Genomic DNA, 13,238 nt, shown 5'->3' with positions numbered 1-13,238 from the left:
TGTGGAGTTTAACAGGTTCCGTGTCGCTGTTTTATTTTTTGTTAGCAATATTTATTATGTGCCGTGAATTGCGCTTATCTCTCTCTGTGTGTGTGTGTGTGTGTGTGTGTGTGTGTGTGTGTGTGTGTGTGTGTGTGTGTGTGAGCGCCGCTACACTCTACACTCACACACTGGATTACCTTATCTCAAATGCAAACTTTTATTTTTATTTCCATTTCTTTCTTCACAAACCCAGACTGAGTGATAGACATATTGCGTTTGAGATTACTTATTATTTGTTGTTGTTTTTATCATTTTATTATTATCATTAGTAGTAGTAGTAGTAGTAGTAGTGGTGGTGGTGGTGGTGGTAGTAGTAGTAGTAGTAATGGGAGTAGTAGTAGTAGTAGTAGTGGTAGTGGTGGTAGGAGTGGTAGTAAAAGTAATTATTGTTCTTAATACTGCTGATATAAATGTTGTTGTTATTTATTCTTTTCTTTGCTCTTTGTTGTTTATCCTTTTCTACTTCTTGTTCCTACTATTTGTTCCTGTTCTTGTTATTTTTCCCGTTATTACTATTATTATTATTATTATTATTATTATTATTATTATTATTATTATTATTATTATTATTATTATTATTATTATTAATATTATTATTACTATTATCATTATTATTATTATTATTTCTACTACTACTACTACTACTACTACTACTACTACTCCTCCTCTCATACTTCCCACACAAATAGTTAACTTCCATCACCTCTGACATTTAACGAATCTTATGTCCTTTTATTCCCTCGCATTTCCTTTCATTGAGCCGATCGTGAATCAAATCGCCAAGGAGTATGCAGTGTTACCTTCCCATTTGTACTTCTGCCATCATCATCAGTAACGTCTTTATTTCTTCATATTCTCACACAAACAATAATTATCTTTGGCTTCACTCCATTATTTTTTCCCCTTTCCTCTTACTCTCACTCGTATCTCGTAACAAATGGATCTTTTTTTTTTCTTTTTTCCATTATTACCTCGAGGGATTTGTGTTTATTATTCCTGTTTTGGTATTTTATCCATTTGCTCTTTTTATTTAGCTTCATGGAAAGTGTCGGAACTCCTTCTACTTTTTTTTTCATATGCTTTACTGTTTTATAAAGAAGCCATCTTATTTTTTTTTCTGGATTATTGCTACTTTTCTTCAGTTTTACTACATCTTTTATTTTATTTTCTATTGTTGCGCTTTTACTTTTTTTTCATTTTTCATTGTTTTTGTCCGTGCTATCGCATACATTTTATTTATTTTTCTACTTTCCTGCAGACGTGAAGATTAATATTCACATATGTGCGATTTTCCTTACTTCTAAAGTCTTTATTATTCATTCTTATCACGTGAGACTGTAACGGTTCTAAACTCTGCTCATAGAGAACTGAATGCTCAACTTTTAGCTTCATTTCTAACAGGATTATCCATTTATTACATGTAGTCTTTGATATATGAATTCTTCTTATTATATATTTATTATTTACGTATATTTTCCATTATGTCTTACTTACTTTCCTTTTATTTACGTGTAAATATTTTTCTATTTCGTATGTAGCAAAAATCTATGTTTCTACACTCATAGTCTATTCATATCTATTTGCGTCATCACAAACATTCCTTATTTTCATTATGAATGTTTAGCGAAAAGTCTGATATACTTATCCTAATAACTATATTTATTACCCGTCTTCTTATATATATGTAGTTGTTTAAGAAATATCCACTATTAGATTTACCATTAGATACTCCACCGCACTGCATTCCTATCACCACTAGCATCTTTGAATACTGCCTTCTGAAATTACTAAACTAATTCCTCATCTCTGCTGCAACCTGAACCTGCGTATACCATCCCAACAAACACCACTAACACATACATACATTCCTATAACCACTACACCACCTCTTCTTACGCATTATCCTCTAAGATGCCCTAGTTACTTATCTTCCTCCTCTGCGGTGACTTGGGCGTGTGTAGCGGGGAGGCCAAGGGATACAGCGCTGCCTGGCCCCCGACTCCCCGCCGTTAGTGCTCAAGCGGCGGCCCGGTGGAATTCTTAAGAGTACTAAGCGATATTCCCTCAGTTATTCCCTCAGTGTGGTCTCGTCTCGGGGTTTGCTTAAGTTAGGTTAGGTTAGGTTTAGGTTGGGTTAGGTTGCCGTAGCTTCATTTGGATTGGTTTAGGTTGGGTTCGGTTAGGTTATTTCAGGTTAGGTTAGTTTCATGCTGCGTTTCTTAAGAGTTGAGTTTCATTAATGGGTATAATTCTTTTCTGTTTATTTATTCGTTTGCCTATTTTTTAATTTTTTTAATACGTTGGTTTGTGGAATTTTTGTATGTATTTTGTCTTTGTTTAGTATTATTATTGTTGATTTTATTGTTCTCGTTCACGTTAACCTTAATGACAATGGCGAAGGTAGCGCTAACGGTTATAACGATAAGATAATTGTTTTTCTTATTTTATTACTGTTGTTATTATTATTATTATTATACTATTATTATTATTATTATTATTATTATTATTATTATTATTATTATTATCATTATCATCATTATTATTTTTATTGATATTATTATATTTATTAATGTTATTACTATTATTATATTATTATTATTATTATTATTATTATTATTATTATTATTATTATTATTATTGTTGATGTTGTTGTTCCTGTTATTGATACTGCTGTTGTTGATGTTGTTGTTGATATTAGAATGATTATTATTACTGACTATTCCGCAAGAGAAAGAAAACAACAACACATCGCTACGAAGTAAGAAATAATGAATGCAAACAGAAGATCATTAAATTGCTGGAGTATGAGGCCGATACAAACAAGTACATGAATAAATAATAGACTCTATGTACACTATTTCTCAAACTTTCGCATCGCTAATTATTACTCGCAACGAAAAAAAAAATGTATATTCCAGAAGCGAGTTTCTTTGTTTATGTGAAGCTTTACGGTTCAGAAGTGTGTGTGTGTGTGTGTGTGTGTGTGTGTGTGTGTGTGTGTGTGTGTGTGTGTGTGTGTGTGTGTGTGTGTGTGTGTGTGTGTGTGTGTGTGTGTGTGTGAGCAAACATGCCAGTATTACCATAATAAATAGATTATAACATCGAAAAAAAATAAATAAAAATGACGACGATAATGATAATGCTGATAGTAACATTGATAATAATAATAATAATAATAATAATAATAATAATAATAATAATAATAATAATAATAATAATAATAATAATAATAATAATAATAATAACAATAATAATAATAATAGTAATAACAATAATAATAATAATAATAATAATAATAATAATAATAATAATAATAATAATAATATAATGATAATAATAAAGATAAAAATAAGAATAGCAAACTACTTCTACTTCTACACTACTACTACTACTACTACTACTACTACTACTACTACTACTACTACTACTACTACTACTACTACTACTACTACTACTACTACTACTACTACTACTACTACTACCACTACTACTACTACTACTACTACTACTACTACTACTACTACTACTACTACTACTACTACTACTACTACTACTACTATTACCACTATGGACGCAGATACTAAAGTGGAAATTACTTTAAAAGATTAATAAAAGATTGCAATAATTTTTTTTTATCTGGGAAAGTTGATAGCGATGAAAAGTGTTAAGTGAGAATACCACAAGAAGAGAGGAAGACTGTAAAGGTGTGACTAATGAGAGGCAGGTGTGTGTGTGTGTGTGTGTGTGTGTGTGTGTGTGTGTGTGTGTGTGTGTGTGTGTGTGTAGAAAATCTTGTATTTATTTGCTTTCATTTTCTTTTTTATTTGTTAATTTGTCAAGCTTCACACACACACACACACACACACACACACACACACACACACACACACACACACACACACACACACACACACACACACCACCACCACCACCACCACCACCACCACCACCACCATAAAAGTTGAGTCACTAGAACAATAGTGTAGAAATGAAAATAAGAATAATAAGAAGCATGATTTAAAAGAGAAAACGTACAATATACTGCAGCTGTCTTGATCTTGCCTTTGTGCTGCTGCTGCTGCTGCTGGTTTTTTTTTTTTTTTTTCGTTCCTCATGAATATAATTATGATGCTTTAAATTTAGTGTATAATTATCAGATAATTAATCATACCGCAACGTGTTCTTAACTGTGCGATGAAGAGAAATAAAGATTTTAACACATTCAGCAATTTAATCATGTATGCTTCTTTTAGCTTCACATGTTTTTTTTTTTTTTTTCTTTCTCCCTCTTTTTTTTTTTTTCCTTTTTGTTCCATTCCATCTTAAGGTCAAAGATAATATTTCACTAAGTTGATGAATTATCGGTATATTCTTAGTGCGGACTATAATTTATGTTTCAGCATATGCATAGAGTAGTAGTAGTAGTAGTAGTAGTAGTAGTAGTAGTAGTAGTAGTAGTAGTAGTAGTAGAAGAAGAAGTAGTAGTAGTAGTAGTAGTAGTAGTAGTAGAAAAGAAATAGTAGTAGTAATAGTAGTAGTAGAGGTTGTAGTAATAGTAGTAGCAGACGCATTTTTTTTTTTTTTTTTTATATCCTGTTGTTATTCTTTTCTATCCTTGATTTTATTCACAGTTGCACCACCACCATCACTACCACCACCATCACCACCACCACCATCACCACCATCAAGGCGACGTTAGGAATGCCTGTCACTCACCAAACAGTAGTAGCAGATTTGTCCACCTAATCATACTCATTTCACTTCATTATTATTCATTATTCATTTCCTCTATCATCGCTATCTTCCAAAAGTCACCCAGTCCTGCCAACCAAACCGATACCTCTTAGTCTCCACCATTACCAACACGTCCCATAGATGACAGCATGGGTTGGATAGGAAGGAGAAAAAAAATGGGAGAAGAGGGTAAGGAAAGAGGGAGGAAGAAGAAAGGAATAATAACTGGGAACAAGATATTACCCCCACCACCAGTTGATTAGTTTGTCAGCATGATCAAAACTTCATCAGCGCCTCGACTTCCCATTGGCTAAGGAAGAAGAACTGGCTGGTCAATGATTGGCTCGCCTTGTAGGGTTAGCGGACACCCCTCCTCCCTTCCTTCCTCTAAACCTCCCTATCCAAACTGTTTGCTGATAATAAATAAGCCAGACACCACAATGCCAGCTAGAATTTGGGTGTTGAGTTGCCACTACGAAAATTACCACATGCGTTCTGGTTTTCTTTCTCTCTTCTGGTCCTTTTTTTTTCGTATTTCGAGATGGTGTTTACTAGAGAGAAGAGAGAGAGAGAGAGAGAGAGAGAGAGAGAGAGAGAGACGTTTGTAGCTTAGGCTTTTTTATATGTATATTTTCGTTTAGTCATGTGAATCTAAGACGGTTTTTTGTTTTGCGTTTGATGATCAAGAGAGAGAGAGAGAGAGAGAGAGAGAGAGAGAGAGACAAAGACAGAGAGAGAAACAGAGACAGAGAAACAGACAGACAGAGAAAACAAGACCACCAACACTACTACTACTACTACCACCACCATCACTACCACCACCACCACCACCAACACCACGAACAAGAGCGATAGAAACATGAACTAAGAGGCGAAAACAATATTGCCAACTCCTCCATGTATGAGTGACTGTTACCGCTCGTCTCTATATATGGCAACACGGCCAATTTACTTCCATCCTGGGCCCCACAGCTTAATTGGTAACCAGGTAAGTTGATATATCCCGCTCTACTCGCTGGCTATCACTCAAAAACGCATTAGCAAAATTGACTTCTCTTCCCCCACTTCGGTTTAGAGAGCGGGAGGGTAGACGCAGATGGAGGGAGAATGAGAGGCGGAGGAAAGGAAAGAGAGAAGGAGAGGAAGGAAGGGGCCGTGTGAGAGTGAGGTGTAAACGCGAAAATTTTGCCCCCGCGAATCTTATGTAAGGGGCCCAGAAGAGGGTTAAGAGAGAGAGAGAGAGAGAGAGAGAGTGTGTGTGTGTGTGTGTGTATAAACCTATCAGACAAATAAATTTACGAAAAAAAACAAGAAAATAAATAACGAAAGGAGTGGAAGATGAAATTATGAAGGAGGGAGGAAGGAAGGGGAGGAAAAGAAGAGAGAGAAGAGGATGGAGGGAAGGAGGTGGGCAGGTAAAGGTATAATCACACTCCTCACTCCACAAGGTAACACTCCCCCTCCCCTTTCCTCCTTTCCTCCCCGTCCCTTTCCCTCCATCTCATAATCGCAGGAGAAGAGGTAGGGGGAAATGGGAAGGGGCGGAGGAATGGGGGAAGGTGAGAGAGGGAGAGAGAGGAGGAAGGAGGGAAGGAGGGAGAGAGACAGAGGCCCATTCCGAGATATTTTTGGGAGTGTGGCAACGTGTTAGGAGAATGGAGGCTAAAGGGGAGATGTGTGCTGGGATAGGAGGCTTTCTCTCTCTCTCTCTCTCTCTCTCTCTCTCTCTCTCTCTCTCTCTCTCTCTCTCTCTCTCTCTCTCTGGTTGTTCTTTTTCTCGCCAAAATTCTTAACTCCTTCTCCTCCTTCTCTTTAACCTCCAACACCACCATCTCCTCCTCCTCCTCCTCCTCCTCCTCCTCCTCCTCCTCCTCCTCCTCCTCCTCCAGCATCGTGACTAGAGACAGTATCAGCCGGCTCGTGATGCGGTGATGATGGTGAAATTATGGAGCTGTCACCGTGCATGGCTAGGGGGAGTGTGTCAGCCGGGTCGTCCTGACCATCAAAGGTTGTGTCCACCTCGTGTTTACCTCGTTGTCGCTGGTTTATTTCACTGCTGATCCACTTGTTTGCCTGCCTGCTGTGTGTGTGTGTGTGTGTGTGTGTGTGTGTGTGTGTGTGTGTGTGTGTGTGTGTGTGTGTGTGTGTCTTTTGGTCGTGTTTCAGTTGTGTCCTTTCAGTTTTTTCGTTTCTGTTAGCAATTACTCTCTTCTTTCTTATCTCTCTCTCTCTCTCTCTCTCTCTCTCTCTCTCTCTCTCTCTCTCTCTCTCTCTCTCTCTCTCTCTCTCTCTCTCTCTCTCTCTCTCTCTCTCTCTCTCTCTCAACGAAATAGTCCCTGCAATAAAATAAATACAAAAATAACGCGGTTTATGGATTACTACTTTTTGCTGCATTGAAATTTCCAAATCCTTTGCACCAATATACATTATTTACGTCACGTATTCCACCTAAACCAAGTAATAGAGAAGCCACAAAGACAACACAAGACAGCTTGAATGGATCCGTAAGACGTTCAGTGAGGTAGAAATTGTAAAAACGGCATTAATGATCCAATAACTTAAGAGCTTATCGCCGTGACGGTCCCGCAGTAGCCATCCAGGAAACGCGCCACGCTATTCTATTACATCCGGGCCACCTTTGCTGTTGTGAGGTGGCAAAGTGGGTGGGGAGAGGAACTCGTGGCTCTTCCGCCCCATCTGGTGAAGTAATCGAGCCTCACCTCCTACCTTCCTGCTTCCTAATTCAACTCAAACGCCACAAAAGTTTATACGAATGAAATGACGGGGAATTCTGAGATATACAACGTGGTAACTTGCTATCTATGAGGTGAAAAATGGCGAGAGGTAATAAGTTCGTAGTTTTAGTGTTTGTATTATAGAATAGGAAAGCGTTGTTAGCCTTAGAAGGTGTGTTAAGTGTGACAGAACTTAGCTACTTCTGTTTCCTGGTTCTATTAGAATGGTTAAGCAAAAAAGGACGTGTTTTATAAGTATTACAGAAAGGGAGTGATTTTTTTTTTATTAGAAAGATGGTTAGATTTTTTTTCTTTTTATCATTATTTTTTTATGTAAAAGAAATAAAGCAGTAAAATCTTCTGGGCGTAACAAAACAATTCAAAAGTGACACGTGCAAGATGTCGTCCTTTCCTCCTCTCGCTTCGTCCTCAAGAGCGTGTAACAGAAGGAATGAAGACGGCAGGAATGAGCCATCAGTAGGGATGACTCAAGTGTTGAGCGAGCCAAGGTTGAGACGGATATATCAACAATGGGGCGCGTTAGGGCGTGATCGAATTGCTGAAAGGGAATAAGTTATCAGAGAGGCGAGTCGAAGAGATCAACAAGAGGGAGAAGCGAGTTAGCAGAGCGGAAATTTGTAAGTCTAAAGATATCTGGTTGGCTGGACAGGTGTGAGAGGTGTGTGGGAGGATGCAGGTAATATCCCGGTGTGAGTAGTCATCACCCCGCACACCTGTCAACGCGAGAAGACGAGCGTGCAATCAGGGAAGTGCCGGAGTGAATATTAATTCGGTTGAGGTGTGTCATTAGCGACGCCATTGTGACAGCCGGGAAGTAATGAGTCTCACCCTGCCAGCCACACACACACACACACACACACACACACACACACACACACACACACACACACACACACACACACACACACACACACACACACACACACACACACACACACACACACACACACACACGCCAGGTAAGAATATAATCCCATCCATGCCCCAATCGTCCCAAGCTCTCCTAATCACAGTAATTAGCGCACACTAAGCATAACAAGCCCCTTCACCAATTGGACCTGCACATCATTCGCCTCAACAACAAGCACTCAACAGCCACTTCTCCTAATCACTAATCGAACCACATATTCGCTGGAGCTGCAAAATTTCCCTAGCCATCAATTGCTCTCCACGCTCAACGCAACCACTTAGCTAGCCGCCCAGCAAACACTAGAGACCCACAAACAACTCGCGTCCAGTAATTATACCCAGTATCTCCAGCCACAAGCCGTGCCCACCCAGGCTCCGCCACAAGCACTACAGATCACACAGCCACTATTACCACAACACGCCCACCGATACTGATAATTTCCACCAATCACTTGCGAGCAGCCTCACATCCTAGTGTTTACCTGCGCCAGGCCTGCCACCCTCCCCGCGCCGCCACACACGCAGGGTAGCCACTCAGTCAAGGAATAATACCAGTAATAGAAGGCATCGGGACTAGCGGCGGTGCGGATCGCCATAAGAGATAATAATGATGATCAGCCGACTGGCGAACGAAAAACGAGCAGAGTAAATTATAATGGCGAACAGGATTCCGTCGATTACGCTTTCAGAGGTTGGCAATTCTGACTACAAAGTGTTTAGTCGGGAGGTGTGTGTGTGTGTGTGTGTGTGTGTGTGTGTGTGTGTGTGTGTGTGTGTGTGTTGATGATTATTGTAATGGTGTTAAAAATATTGATAGTCATTATTATTATTATTATTATTATTTTATCATTATTGCTATTATTATTGTTATTATTATATTGTTATTATTATTATTATCATTATTATTATTATTATTATTATTATTAGTAGTAGTAGTAGTAGTAGTAGTAGTAGTAGTATTTTATTATTGTTATTTTTATTATTATTATTATTATTATTATTATTATTATTATTATTATTATTATTATTATTATCATTATTGTTATTGTTGTTGTTGTTGTTGTTGTTGTTGTTGTTATCATTATTTCTATTATCATTATTGTTGTTGCTGTTGTTGTTGTTATCATCATTAATAATAGTTGTATTGTTGTTGTTGTTGTTGTTGTTGTTGTTGTTGTTGTTAGTGTCATCATCATTATTGAGCCATGAATACTACTTTTAAGAATTATGATGATAGCAACAACAATAAAAACAGCAGCAACAACAACAACAACAACAACAACAACAACAACAAATGACACTAAGAAAAAAAAAACCTTCACACCTTCACTTCACTTTCACAAACCTTTCTGCTCAGGGTCGGCGCGGCGGCCTCCCCTTCAGCGTGCCTGGCGTGGCGGGAGGGATGGAGACACCCGGGAGACAGGCGGCCGTTGGTAAGTGTGCTCTCACCTCAATATTCCTACATTTACACATTTATTTAACCATTTTCTACTTATTTTTATTTCCGAACGTTCGCACCTGCTCTTGGTGGGTTAGAATTAAGGAAAATTCCGTAAGTAAACGCCAAACGATAATAATAGTTTAGAATTTTAAGATTTCTCTCAACCAGCGCCAAGAAGTTGTTTTGACGTGGCGTTTGGACGTTGCAGGGAAACAAATCGTCTCTTTAAGATAACATTTTCTTCTCTTATTTACACAGAAGGAGGTGAACTTTGAGATTAGATCGGTGTAATATTCTATAAATGTCTCATGGAGCATAAATATTTCCCCTTACTGATTTTTAAAGCCTCCCTGAAGTATATTATCCTTTGTAACCTCCCTTAGTAACCTTCTTTTCTATCCTCCCTCTATTAACCTCTTTGGTACCATCCCTAGGCAGTCTAAAGGATAAAACAGCAAATACTGGTCTCCCTTGGTCTCCTTTAGCAGCCTTCCTTGGTAATCTCCCTTCGCAATCTCCCCTGGTAGTCTCCCTTGGTAGTTGTCTCCCTTGGGGCTGGTGTGGAGGCATTCCGTGGCTCCCATAATCACCCAATTACTCTCTTGTTTGTATTCTTAATTGGCTATTGTTAATCTGGTTCCCAATTACTTCTGACCAGCACCTGCGCCCCACCTGTAATTGTCTGTTTTTGTTTGGCGAGACGGGTGAGAGGTGGGAGGGAAGAGAGACGGAGGAGGAGAGGGAGATGGGGCAGTGAGGAGGCTTGAAGGTGGTAAGTGTTTGTGAGTGGAACAAGGGTGTGTGTGGAGTACTGGAGGAGGAGTTGTGAGTGGAAAGTGGCAGGGAGAGAGAAGTAATGGTGAGGAGAGGATGGGAGAGAGGGAGAGAGTGGCCATGAGGTGATGCTCTTGTGGCAGGAAAGGCTTAGAGTTAGAGTGTCTAGTAAACCTTTGCCTTTCTTTTTTTTTCCACTCAAAACTTATGGGACTAGTCACCCCTACGGATTTCTGAATAAATGCAACAACTCACTACTCGATTACTTTCTCCATGGGTGAATTGGATCTTAGCTTCTTATACAACTTTCTCAGTGTCTCAGTCAATCATTTCGTTCTCCAAGTCGTTAAAGCCTTCATATGAATTCTTGGGCGTCCATCAGCGTGCCAGGCCCAAACCCTCGTGATAACAGGGAGCAGTGGATGCCGTGCCTCACGTTCCAAGCCGCAGACGTGTCACACAGTACATGTATATCCCAGCGAGAATGTGTTTTGATTGGACACTTTTCGGATCAGATATGTGCCGGGGACCAGCGCTGAGGTTTACGACGCTATTACTGCCACCTCTCCTGAAGGAACTTTGTGACGAGAACGAGTTATCCAGATCAATTCAAAACTCACCAGCTGGAAAGGCTCAGAGGACCAGGACCAGCCAGGCGAAGGACCAAGAGTCAATTGGCATCCCCGTCAGGCATTCCTGGTGTCTCCGTCAGGGCTCCAAACCTCCACCCTCCACAGACAGTGAGATGACCTTACATGGAAAAATACTTGACAAAGACATTGCGGTCAGCGAATGCATGCGGGAGTGTTCCTTCCCCTCCGCCTCATTCCTCGAGTGACGCCAAGATAAGGGCTGTGTTTGCTTTCGTCAGCTTTCTTACCCACTTATCTGGGACAAGAACCCGAGGCTGTTGCAGCGATTGGGGAATGAGAGAGAGTAGCGACGAGAAGAAATTACGGTAGTAGCAGTCATCTGAATCCCATCTTTCTTGGCTGTCCTGGAGGTAGATACCCTGTGGCCTCTTCCATAAACCTCCCGCAATTGTTAGGTTCACTGGTGACGGATTGAATGGAAGAAGAAGAAACAAGGGGAGAATAAGTCAAACTCTCACGCAACGATTACGAAATAATGAAGTGACGTTGACCTCATGAACCACATCCTGCCTTGCTATCCTCCCTTACGTCTCTCGTGCACCCTTCCTTCTCCCTCCCATCTCATGTTCCGTCTCTCTCCCTCATTTCACAACATGCTTCGTTCACATCCCTTCCATCACTACCAGCATCATCTCATACCCTGTCTTTGTCTCCCATCTCATGTCCTGTCTCTCCCCCTCATTTCACGACAAGCTGCTCCAACATCTCCTCCTCCATCACCAGCCCCCTCCCAGTATCATCTCACGCCTTGGCTTCATTTCCTAGGCTGAAAATCTCCGTCCTTTTATCATTTCGTCGGGGTGGGCAGTGTTCGAGGCGCTGCGGGAGCTTCAAAGGGCGTGCCGTCGCAATATTTTCGTGTCCACCGTAATGACACAAACACGTCCGCCTCAGTGTCTTGCGTCGTGTTCCCGGCGTAGGAAATGGCTTAGCGAGGGAGGTGTGGCATGGGACTAATGCGAGAGGAATGCCATACCCACGTCGCTCTTAGCGTGGCGGCCGAGCGGGTTGTGATGTGGAGTGAGGCTGATGACCCGGTGATTGATGTGGAATGAGGCTCATGAGTCTCCGTGATGAGATGGGCCAGTGTTGTGTGTGTGTGTGTGTGTGTGTGTGTGTGTGTGTGTGTGTGTGTGTGTGTGTGTGTGTGTGTGTAATTCACCTCGGTCGTCTGCTGGTCACCCAGCCAGTCTTCCCCATTACGGAGCGAGGTCAGAGCTCATAGACCGATCTTCGGGTAGGACTGAGACCACAACACACTCCACACACCGGGAAAGCGAGGCTACAGCCCCTCGAGTTACATCCCTATTTACTGCTATAACAGTGAACAGGGGCTACATATTAAGAGGCTTGCCCATTTGCCTCGCCGCTTACCGGGACTCGAACCCGGCCCTCTCGATTGTGAGTCGAGCGTACTAACCACTACACTACGCGGTGTGTGTGTGTGTGTGTGTGTGTGTGTGTGTGTGTGTGTGTGTGTGTGTGTGTGTGTGTGTGTGTGTTTACTTTTTAAGGGTTGAATATTTAGTGAAAGTTGTAACTATAGTGTAGGAAAGGTAGAGAACATGTAAGGAAGAGACTTTGTGTGGTATTGGGTATAGTTTTTTGTGTTTCTGTAGTTTTATTACTAAGCTAACTGATTTATTTACTACTTGTCTTACTAGCTAGCAAACAAACTCACTAACTCACTCACTCACTAAAAACTGACTAATTAAACAACCGACTAACTAACTTTCATACTGACTAACTAGATAGCTGACTTAACTAAGCTGTTTAATATTTAACAAACAAACTAAACTAAATGAATATCCATCGTCCTTACGAACTACCTACGTAACTACATGACCATCTAACCGTAGTGTTGAGGCGCAGTGTCTACCAGATATGAAACGAGCCGTGAAGTAAGGCAGGTGTAGAATGGACACT

The 13,238-nt window shown here is 40.4% G+C and overlaps 1 protein-coding gene across 1 annotated transcript in view; it reads left to right on the top strand.

The window, feature by feature from the left end:
* The window catches only part of LOC123506647, a 111,261-nt gene that overhangs the window by 1,431 nt on the left and 96,592 nt on the right, over window positions 1-13,238 (top strand). The window contains exon 2 of the mRNA XM_045258894.1: window positions 9,799-9,877. Coding sequence (XP_045114829.1) covers window positions 9,799-9,877 — 79 coding nt within the window. The remainder of the gene's footprint in view (window positions 1-9,798; window positions 9,878-13,238) is intronic.

This window comes from Portunus trituberculatus, chromosome 20 (assembly GCF_017591435.1).
Source record: "Portunus trituberculatus isolate SZX2019 chromosome 20, ASM1759143v1, whole genome shotgun sequence".
NCBI classification, from domain to species: Eukaryota; Metazoa; Arthropoda; class Malacostraca; order Decapoda; family Portunidae; genus Portunus; species Portunus trituberculatus.
This window is presented reverse-complemented; position numbering and strand designations above follow the sequence as displayed.